Genomic DNA, 12,061 nt, shown 5'->3' on the forward strand with positions numbered 1-12,061 from the left:
TTCAAACGCATGGGAAACGCATGGTTTCAAACACATGTTTACCACCTGTTACTCAAAACACATGGTAAACATATGGTGAAACGCATGTTTACAATACGTTTTCAAAAACACCTGGTAAACATGCGTTGCAATTTTGCCTGTGTATGTAAAACTAAGTAAGTCAAATTCACAAATGCTAAAATCTATCAATTTAAAACAAGAATATTTCCAGAGAACACGGATGCCCTACTTGCACTATCTCAGTCCTATGTGAAACTTTTTGCCCGAAGATGGACAGAAAAACGGATGGATGGTCCACAAACAAACAGATGAAATGATGCACAGACCTGAAAACATAATGTCCTTAAGTGGGACATACAAAAAGTATTACTAGCTATATATAGTGAATACATACCACACATTCCACAATAATGTTGACAATTTCTCCTTGCCCATGCATCATATGGTGGCTGACATACATTATGGCCAAAATTCGCACAGTTTTCTACGACATCAGTACATCCAGGGTGAAGATCTGTTGTTGTTATGATGGGAGTAGGTGTTACAACACCTGGGGCTACTGTTGTTGGAGTTCTACATTGCAGTCTCTTACAACACTGTCCAGATACAGGTATAAGTTCACAACGAGCAGGAAGTTTGGTGAACTCTGGACATCTGAATTATTAAGACATAAAAGTGTCAGGGTAATTCAAAAGATAATATAACCGACTGGAAAAAAGGGCTGGAAATCATGGATATCACTGGAAAAGCATTGTTTGTTAGCACCGCAATGTAACGATTGCAGTGGAACCAATTGGGTAAACATTATTGACTTGGAGTTATCTTCCTATGTCCATTTTTAAGTTATATCTATTTTTTAACAGACAGATTCATAAACCATAATTGATCATGCACAACTTTCAATAAAATAGTTTTCTTGACTAGTAAGGTAAATACATCATTTCAAAACTTGAATAAATATTGAGAAGACAATCTCAACTAATTGCTGAGCATGAAAAGAATCTAGAGTATTTTATTGTTGAGACAAGGCCTACAAATATAGCTATCAAGCCCGTAACAATAGTGTAAGATATTCAACCCAAACAGAGGAATATGTGATTGGGACAGATATTTACAATACGTCAGCTATAGTACACATTCCAAACAGTTCCTTTGGTAACCCCTTCTTTTCAATAAATTAAAAACTGAATAATTGACTTCTTTTCACAAAATTCCTAGAAACAAATACCAATGACTTACTTATTTAAAACCGTTCATTTTCGTTGGTTAAATTCTAATCAGGGTTTAACAATAAGATAACAATACTTACTGAGCAGTACACTGATATCGTCCTGTTTTACTGTCCACACATTTACAATGGAAATCACAATCATCGTCCCATTCATTACCAGCTTTGTATAATTGTCCTTTGTAGATACAACCCACTGTAAATGCACAAAAAAAAGTAATTTAATTAAATAATTTGGTTTCGATTGTCACTCCAATTATAAAAGATACAAGAGGGACAGTCATTCGCATGATAAAAATAAATTGACAAAGACATGGCCTAAAAAGAAAGGCAAACAGACAAATAAATGTACAAACGACACAACATATAAAACTCAAGAGTAAGGAACACAAACACGAACACGAACCCAACCAGTTTGATATCAAATTTTCCGGTAAGGTAAACAGATTCTGTTCCACAAATAAGAATTTATTAGCTCAAATATCTGTCAATAGTTACTTCAAGTATAACAATCTAGTAGCTCAAACAACTGTTGATAGTAACTTCAATCAATTTAAATGATAATAATAAAATTCACTCTAAAGTTGTTGAAAATATAATATACTACTTTCATTTTTAAATCTTTCAGATATACCCTATTTTGTTGAAGGAAATCATGAACGCTTTGAAAGAGGGACGAAAGATATCAAAGGGACAGTCACTCTCATAAATCTAAAACAAACTGACAACTCCATGGCTAAAAATTAAAAAGACAAAAAGACAAGCAATATTACACATGCCACAACATAGAAATAGCGTTATATGAAGAACCGTAGTATCATAGTCATAAATCGATTAAGCAACGAAATATTTGGGTCCCAAACCAAAATCGAGGGTAAAACATCAACAATAGTATATGCAGATGAAACGTCTTGTTAAAAACATTACAAAGACTGCCTCATAGGAGCAAAATTATTCTGATTTCTCCCTTTTTGTTAAAGCTAAAAAAATATCCGTTCTTCTTTGTAAATAACTTAAAGTGTATGCCATGTAACCTAGAATAAAACAAACTTTGGCCTCAAAGACTTTTGATAAAGTTATAGAACTAATAATGCAGGTCCGGTCGGGAACAGCATACCAGAAAGTAGTACATAATCTATCTAAAGCACAATTATTCGTACGCATAGCTGTATCTTTCTCAACGGGTGAAGTATTTTTGTAGTTTTCGTAAAAAATGAAAGCTTGGGTCCTTGGAATAACTGTAGAACCCTTATGAAAGTTTTATTTATCTGAATGAAGGGTAAGGAATTATAGAAAAAGGATACATTTGCTCTGCTGTTCAGGTCAGAAGTACTAGTTTGGTACTATGAAACTTCCAGGAACCCATGCGGTATAATATGCAATACAAGGTATGTTGAACTTTTCAATACAAGTTCCTAGAAGGTAAAGATTTTACAAGAAATGATTGCCACTTTTTTATTTTAACTTAAGACAAAGTATCAATTCATGCTTGAAATTGCGAAATTTATTATAGAAAGCAATTGGACTACGCATTAGTAGTTGTATACCTGAAATGAGCTTATAAAATTGAAGAAGAACAATACATATGTCTTGGATATAGTTAGTTCATGACATAAAGTTTCGCCGATTTAATTCATTTCTTCTTTTCGGTGTTTCTGTTGTTCTGCTATTTTTTTCTGTTATAGTTGATGTTGTTCACTCGGTTTATGTTTATGACATGGATTTGTTTTCTATTTGTCAATTCATGACTATTAAACAGCAGTATACTACTATTGCCTTTATTAAAGGTAGTTTCAAACATCTTCATTAAAATTATATTGGCTTAAATTTAAAACAAAATGTTTGACCCTTTGATAAAATATTAGAAAAAAACAAAAGAATTGAATCACATATTTAATCGGAAAAATATTATTTGATAAACATGTAGCAGATTAACATTCCCTTTACAATACAACATGAATAAAATTTTCAGCTTTTTTATAACACCACTATCTTTCTGTTGTGTTTTGTAAAAGGTAAAATCACAAAAAAACTATTACAGAGGAAAATTCAATCGAAAAATCCCTTATAAAATGGCAAAATCAAATGACAAAACACATCAAACGAATGGATAACAACTGTTAAATTTCTGACTTAGCTCCGGCATTTACAAAAGTATAAAATGGTATACTAAACCTGGTTTAAGAGCGCTAAATCTTTCACGTGTATGACAGTCGCATTAAATTCCGTTATATTTACAACGATGCGGAATCAAAATAGACATACTATTATCGGTACAGAAGTCATTACTGAGTTACAATTACAAAACAAACAATCATTTACAAAAAAAGCACTAAAGCATCTATCACTTTAAAAAAACCAATTGCATTGCTTCGCGTGTCTGATGTCAGAAAACGTAAACGTCACATAGGAAGAAATGTTGTCGCTCAATGTTAAATGAAAAAAAATATTATAATTCTACATTGGAAATTGTGGTATATAGGGTTCAAAAATCAAAAGTTAAGTTAAAATCAATTTCAGAAATAGACGGAGATTTAAAATTGTCCAAAAGTTCTTTAGAATTTTTACAAATACAGATGTGATTAATACCATTACGAGAGTAAAAGAATTTTGTCGTTTGTCTTTAGTATTTTCAAATCTATAATTGAACAGTTAAATGATGCCATATAATTGAACAATAACATAATAACGGGATCTTTTGAAGTACAGATTCACGTTATAAGAAAAACAAACACAAGCAAAATTGAAACAATTAATACAAACACATTGACGGGATGTATCAGTACGGAGCCACGTCAAATGGATATCACAGAAAAAAAAACCAGTAAAAATGGTATTAAGAATATAACAAAGAACAATATAACACGTTGTAAAGATGAAGAACAACGTCAAGACGCAGAATCTATACATCAAGACCATCATGTATTATTTGTCAAGATATTGGTACCTTCCGATGAACTTTTTCAGAAAAAAAAAATACGTTATTTGACATACCCCTGGTTCGTCACCTTTTTGCTCAGACACTGGTGACATTTTACAAAGTCTCAGTAGGAGATGCAAACTCTTGTAAAATCCCAAATGCAGGTGAAGTTGGTATATTGCTACTAAGTACCACCTTAAATGCTGGTCAAAACCAACAAAAGTTCAATAAACTATCAATAAATCTGACTTTATCTCCAACGATCTGTATTATTTTTAAGAAGAAAGTCTTACATCCATCAACACTGGTGGTGTTGACTCCTGGTTTATAGGATACTCCAGGTCTGAATCCTGAGAATCCACCAGTATATGAACCAACAACTGGAAATTGAGCATTAGGCTTCACTATTGATCCATCTCTGGTGGTACATTGAATTGTTTTACAACATTTGCTCTGTACAGTTGTTGTGAAACACTGTGGGGGTAAGTTATTGTATGTTGGACACCTGATGAAATAAAACAGAAATGTGTTGAAAAACATTGACAGTTTTTTTTTCAATCTTTGTAGTCAATCTGCGGAAAAAAACAAATACAGTCACAAGACTATAACCACTGCCCTCTGATATTCATTTGATGTATGAAGGTTTGTTGCATATAAACAGGATAATGTTAAGTCTTTGTTCTCCTCTTATATAATGCGTTTCTCTCGGTTTTAGTTTGTTACCCCGATTTTGTTTTTTTGTCCATAGATTTACGAGTTTTGAACAGCAGTATACTACTGTTGCTTTCATTTGCATACTAGTTCAGGGATAATGGACGACATACCTAACTCCGAATTATACCAAAGAAACTAAAATTTAAAAAAAAATGACTTGCTCTAAACCATTGCCTTGCATATTTATATGCTAAACAATGAAGTAACAATGATTCAAAACGATATTTTTCTGTTTTGAAGAAACAATCGAACAATCGGAATATAACACACTGCAGACCTAACAATTTTATAAGTCAAAACCAACAGGTTTTGATAAGTTTGATTCTGAAATTTGAAATTAAGGTATGAAAGAGTATTTTCCCTATACATTTGAAGGACTATTGTAATGATCAAAATGTTAAGAGTTTCTTTAGTGTTTGAATAATCCTTTGAAACCTTCATTGAAACACTTACTGTGGTTTACAGTCATAATATCCAGTGGACCCATCTACGCAGGTACAAGTAAAATCACAGTCAATATCCCAGGATTCTCCCTTGTTGTATACCTTGTTCTTATATACACACTGATCTGTTAATTTAATAAAACAATGAATAATTTACAGAGGTTCATGAAAAGTCACAGTCATTATCCCAGGACTCTTGCTAGTTGTATATATTGTTCTTGTATATACACTGATCTGTTAATATAATAACACAATAGATAATTTACAGAGGTACATGAAAAGTCACAGTCAATATCCCAGGACTCTTGCTAGTTGTATATATTGTTCTTGTATATACACTGACCTGTAAATATAATACCACAAGAAATAATGTAGAGAGGTACATGAAAAGTCACAGTCAATATCCCAGGACTCTTGCTAGTTATATATATTGTTCTTATATATACACTGACCTGTAAATATAATACCTTAACAAGTAAACTCTAGTGCTCCCTTGTTGTATAGTCTGTCATTACAAACACACTGATTTATAAATAGAATACTAAGGTACATTACCTAAAGTTGTCATTTATCTGTTTGAAACAGATGTGTAAATAATTAAAATGTCTTTTGTTTTTGAACAATTGACAGGTCTTTCCTTTTGTAATGTAAAATACATGTTCTAATAGACGTAGAATGTATTGAAAAGTTCAAGGTCAACCTTAAAAAGCTTTAAAACATACTGAAAATCCTTTTAAATAAGGTCAAAACACACATAATTCGCTATATGGGACATGACTTTGACCTTTTACCTTTTGACCTTTGTCAAGGTCATTAGTCCCAAATGTCATTGCTGAAGACCCCTTGGGTCTAGGACCTTTGGTCATAAAGCAAAAGCTGATTTTGCCTTTTCAGAAACCTAAAACAAGAGTTATGTTCCTTACAGAAAGGTCAAATCTCTTCGGTCAAAATGTAACAAAGTTGTGCATTAATGACCCAAACACTTCCAACTATACAACACTTCTGAAAGTATTAAGGATGTTGATATTATCCGCTAACAAGGTGCTAGGTCAAAGATCAAGGGTCAACATACACATTTGACATTGTAGTATTTTCAAAGTCGCATGAATTGATGATGAATGGTGAAGATCTTAGGTGTCTACAACTCACGGTTTCTGAGTTTTGGTGGCCAACCGACACCGGTTAATTTTAATAGAGGCATAGCCCTACCAATGAGTCGTTGAATCTTTTCGATCCAAATGTAATGAAGAACCAGGGGTGGTCCTGAACAAATTTCACCCTACGTTTTTTTTCTACCTATTACGGTTACGGTGTTGGAACGATAACAAGGTTTTGGGGTTTCTTAGGGACTACTGCGAACCGACAAAATATTTCGACTCACAGGGCGAGTTCCGGATAGGTATTCATGACACCGATACAAAGTGTGAACATGAAAGCGACACGTCTTACGGTTAAGGCTGCTAACTTCGTCAAAGTTTGGCGGAAAAAGAAAAATTATAATTATAATAATAATAATAAAACAGAAGAAATACAGTAAGGTCTTTCCCTTTTGAAAAAGGAAAGACCTTAATAATATAGAACAAAATAAGCAAAAGCCCGCCCATGGTCACAAACAATCTGTACATAAAATATTAAAATATAGAATAAGAAACCTGCTTGATGTACACGTTTTTCTTGAAAACAAAGTATAGGTTAAGAAATGGTCAGAGTATTCGTCTTCGGTTCCTTAATTTTTGTATTTATATACGGATATACTACATTAACTTACTACTAATGCCAGTGATTTGATTTGGTTTGATGGGGTATCCTCCTCCTGGGATTCCACTAGTTGTGTTTTGTGAGGGGTTAGGACTGATTTGAATAATTTGTATAAGACTTGCTGGAGCTGGTGTTGGTAGCGAGCCTATTTTAGTTGGTAATGACGTTGGCACAAGCTCAGGAACTGGGTCCATGGTACCAAATCCTGGTATATCACAACTTATAACTGGACAACATTGTCCTGGTACCATGTTCTTTTTACAGTATGATGGTAATGCTGGATAGGCTGGACACCTAAAATAGTTATATCGAAGAAGGATAACAAAATATAAAAGGCAAATTTAAAGACCATACCATAATCATTGAGACAAATTCAACCGCTTTAAATCATGGTTGGTTTAACATGGTTTGATAACTAGCAAAAAGGTAATATTACAAAAATATTGAGCTCTGAGGAAATTTCAATACGGAAAGTTCCTAGTCAAATGGAAAAATTAAAGGATAAAATACATCAAACGAATGGACAACAACTGTCATATTCCTGACTTGGTACAGCCATTTTTAAATGTAGAAATGGTGGATTGAACTTCGGACGTGTATGACAGTTATAGTTCCAGTCATTGGAAAAAAAACTGTCTGAAACTGAAATCATCAAGATGCTTGATTTTTTTTTATTGAAATCATATTTATTACGTTTGGAGGACGTGTTTTTTAACAGACTGTCGGCATTACAATGATAACAAACTGTGCCCCTCTACTTGCCGATTTATTTATTTATTATTATGAGGCTGACTTCATGCAGTGACTTCTTAGGAAGAAAGATAAGAAGTTAGCAATATCCTTTAACTCTACTTTCCGCTATATAGATGATGTTCTTTCACTAAATAATTCAAAATTTGGTGACTGTGGAACGCATCTATGCCATTGAACTAGAGATAAAGGATACTACAGATACAGTTAAGTTGGCTTCATATCTGGACTTACATCTAGATATTGACTATGGCGGTCGGTTGAAAACAAAACTTTACGACAAAAGAGATGATTTCAGCTTTCCAATTGTGAACTTTTCATTTCTAAGTAGCAACATTCCAGCAGAACCTGCATACGGGGTATATATCTCCCAATTGATACAATATTCTCGTGCTTGCATTTCCTATCATGAATTTGTTAATAGAGGGTTGCTGATCACAAAGAAGCTATTAAACCAAGAGTTTCAAATGGTGAAGTTGAAATCATCCCTTCGTAAATTTTACGGACGCCATCACGAATTGGTTGACCGTTATGGAATAACAGTTTCACAAATGATATCGGATATGTTCCTCACGTTGTAACTACAATCCCCTTCCCTTTCATGAATGTAACCTACCGAATTAGACTATTTACCAATTTTGATATCACATACGCAACACGACGGATGCCACATGTGGAGCAAAATCTACTTATCTTTCCGGAGCACCTGAGATCACCCCTAGTTTTTGGTGGGGTTCGTGTTGTTTATTCTTTGGTTTTCTATGTTGTATCATGTGTACTATTGTTTGTCTGTTTGTCTTTTTCATGTTCACCCATGACGTTTTCAGTTTGTTTTAGATTTATGTGTTTGACTGTCCCTTTGGTATCTTTCGTCCCTCTTTCATTGGAGATTCATCATTACTTATTAACTTACGTTAGATTGTTTACCATAGTAATGATGACACCGGTGACACAAAGTGAACCTATTCATATTGTTCGATTGTTCGATTTGAGTTTTACTTGACATAAATATTTTAATAATGTAACTTTTGAAAAAAACTAAAAGAAAACCAAATTTTGAAAATAAACTAAAAAAAAATAAAACAACCTCTTAAGACAAAGTTTAGGAATAAATGGATGGAGAGTTGTCTCATTGACACTCACACCACATCTTCCTATATCTATGTAACTAGTCAAATCTAACTACATAACACAGAATTTTAGGAGGCATTGGGAGTAAATACTCTCAGTCCCTCTTCTGGTCATTTAGGTAGTTCAAACATAAACATATACAATCTCACTTAGATATACATCTGTACAGCCCCTTAGGTCCGTTCAAACAGGTACACACATTATTACACCCATCATTCCAAGAGGCTCCCTGCTTGTAAACCTTGTTCTTGTATAAGCAGGTATCTGAAAGACAAATTACAAGTCTTGCTTTAAAACTTCAAATACACTAAGCTGTGATATTCTGAAAATGTGTTTCTCATTTATATCGAAGTTAACATATTGCAAGGTATTATTATAAACACACGCTATTTGAAAAAAGACACTTTTATACCAAGAATTTTTATGTATGCAGGCACCAAGTTTACAGACACCCAAACAATTGACTTCTTGAATGTCTTTATGAATATGTATTCCTTGTAAAATCTACAGAATTTGAAATGCAGCACTTTTTATAAAGATATGAATAGCTAAATTTGAATAAAGTCATCACAAACTCCGCGATTTCGGTCGTTACAGTAGCAAGTATGTGAATTTGCAAACAGAAATCATGTAGCTTTATTTACTTTGTTTTTTTTGTAATTAATCGCAGATTAACTAAAATATTTCTTAATGGTGTATATTTTTTTCTGATCACCACTACATGTATAAAGAAATATTATAAAAACCATAACAGTTTATAATCTTTACTACTAGTACCCTGTAAACCACTATGGTTATGACGGGATCCATAGAATACAGTATGTGTTCCTATTGGAACCAGATTAAACTTGTTTGGTGGAATGGTTCCTGTGAATTTGTTTCCAGTGATTGGAGTGTAGGTGCCACAGTCTGGAATCTGACAACAAGAATCTGTTGGGTCTGGTTTCAATGTACAAAATGATGGCAAGCTGGAGTAAGCTTTACATCTGTCAATAAACAAACAAAATATGGTCTTCACAATCATAAAGATGTCAGAAAGTTATTAAGAGAGTAAGCTTTACATCTGTCTATATACAAACATAACATGGTCTTTATAAAGATGTCAGAAAGTTATTAAGAGAGTAAGCTTTACATATGTCTATATACAAACATAACATGGTCTTCATAAAGATGTCAGAAAGTTGTTAAGAGAGTAAGCTTTACATCTTACAATATATAAACATAACATGGTCCTCATAAAGATGTCAGTAAGTTATTGTTAAAAGTCAACGACTCAATATAGATGAAGTCTAACGTCCAATATTAGGGTACCTTTCTAGTAAGGTGATTGAATGTATCATGTGTTCTCTGTATTAACTTACAACAACCTAGGAACTTTAAAAGCTATCAAATACATACCTCAATGCGGGACTAAATATATATGTTTCCATTTGTTATGTTTTTGATAAAACAATTATAAAAGAATAAAGTTTACAAGGCATGAAAGTCGCATACATACAACAATCTGACATAAAAAATCAGTAATTGGATTATATGTGATTTAAGCTTGAACATCATATATATGAATAATTGCTGCTCACGAATTTACCTTGTCACAGTTATAAAGTTGGTGTAGTGATCGGAAAAGTCACAGGTAAAATATCATGAAATTTTACATGCTTTATAGTTGAACAAATACTGTAAATATCTTTGTATTAACAGGTATTACCACATTTGATTTTACCTTCTGGTACTTTTGATAGTTATTTGCATTAACAGGTATCAGAACATTTGATTGTACCTTCTGGTACCGTTGTGAACATTAATCACATAAACAACACGACGGGTGCCGCATTTGGAGCAGGATCTGCTTACCCTTCCGGAGCATCTGAGATCACCCCTAGTTTTTGATGGGGTTCGTGTTGTTTATTCTTTAGTTTTCTATGTTGTGTCACGTGTATTATTGTTTTTCTGTTTGTCTTTTTCATTTTTAGCCATGGCGTTGTCAGTTTGTTTTAGATTTATGAGTTTGACTGTCCCTTTGGTATCTTTCGTCCCTCTTTTAATGTGAGGATGTTTAAGTCATAGGTAAAATCAAATGAAAGTTTACCTTATAACACAGTTAAAGATAGAAGTTGACACGAAGGACTTTAAATTTAAATTGTTGCACAGTTATTCTCATGATGGATTCAGTTGTACAGTTATAGAGATAGGTTTGGTGACTTTAAGATTCACACGTTTCATCGTATACTATCATTTTACCTTTTTTCTTGTTGTACAGTTATAGAAGTTTGTTATAGTAGTTTAACATTCACCTGTTTAATCACATTATAATTTACCTTGCTGAACAGTTATACAGGTAATTCCAAAAAAATGCGTCGGACTCATTGAAAGTATTAAACGTGTCGTTTTCATTTTCTTTTAAAGATGTTGGCATAGGTATCTTCAAATTCACATGTATAATCACAAGCATCGTAACAGTGAGAACTATTAGAGTGCTGTTCACCATCAATGTAGACACATACATCTGTAATAATTATATAATAAGGCACATAACTTATGTCAATTCAGTAAGTAACAACCATACAAAATTATTTCTGTGGTCGTATAAAGTTGATGAACCAGGAGTATGTCAAAGAACGTCTCGTCCTTTTTCTAAAGGAAGATACCCAGAACTTGTTGATAAATATTCCGTATCAACTTCACAAATAATACAAGATGGTCTTGAAGTATAGATTTTGCATACTGACGTTGGTTATCTTAATAACGCGTTATAGTATAATTTTATTAGTCTCTATTAATATTACTTGTAAAATTTTGAGATATTCTTTTGAATTGACTCTGTGGTTATATAAAAACATCATGCTTTGAACGACAAAATTATTTCATTTACTTAAATTACTCTTACTTATGGTTTTTGACATACTATGAATGACTAAATTATTTCATTCAATAAAATACTTTAAAATTCTGTTGAGTCTGTTTTTTTTTATTTTATACATTTGACGTGATACTGTACGTATGTATCCCGTCATACTTTGAACCACACCTTATTTATTTATTATTATTACATTTACTGATGAGTCTGTTGTTTGTTATATCAACTTTATTTGACTATGCATGTATGTATACCTTCAT

General features: G+C 32.8%; 1 protein-coding gene across 1 annotated transcript in view; it reads right to left on the bottom strand.

The window, feature by feature from the left end:
• The window catches only part of LOC134723872 (uncharacterized), a 103,424-nt gene that overhangs the window by 84,672 nt on the left and 6,691 nt on the right, over positions 1-12,061 (bottom strand). Inside the window, exons 2-9 of the mRNA XM_063587411.1 lie at positions 11,263-11,450; positions 9,722-9,930; positions 9,094-9,208; positions 7,074-7,357; positions 5,316-5,430; positions 4,442-4,653; positions 1,310-1,424; positions 395-654 (exon numbers count right to left, since the gene is read on the bottom strand). Of these exons, the coding sequence (XP_063443481.1) occupies positions 395-654; positions 1,310-1,424; positions 4,442-4,653; positions 5,316-5,430; positions 7,074-7,357; positions 9,094-9,208; positions 9,722-9,930; positions 11,263-11,450 (1,498 nt within the window). The remainder of the gene's footprint in view (positions 1-394; positions 655-1,309; positions 1,425-4,441; positions 4,654-5,315; positions 5,431-7,073; positions 7,358-9,093; positions 9,209-9,721; positions 9,931-11,262; positions 11,451-12,061) is intronic.

The sequence above is a fragment of the Mytilus trossulus genome, chromosome 6, assembly GCF_036588685.1.
Source record: "Mytilus trossulus isolate FHL-02 chromosome 6, PNRI_Mtr1.1.1.hap1, whole genome shotgun sequence".
Taxonomy (NCBI): domain Eukaryota; kingdom Metazoa; phylum Mollusca; class Bivalvia; order Mytilida; family Mytilidae; genus Mytilus; species Mytilus trossulus.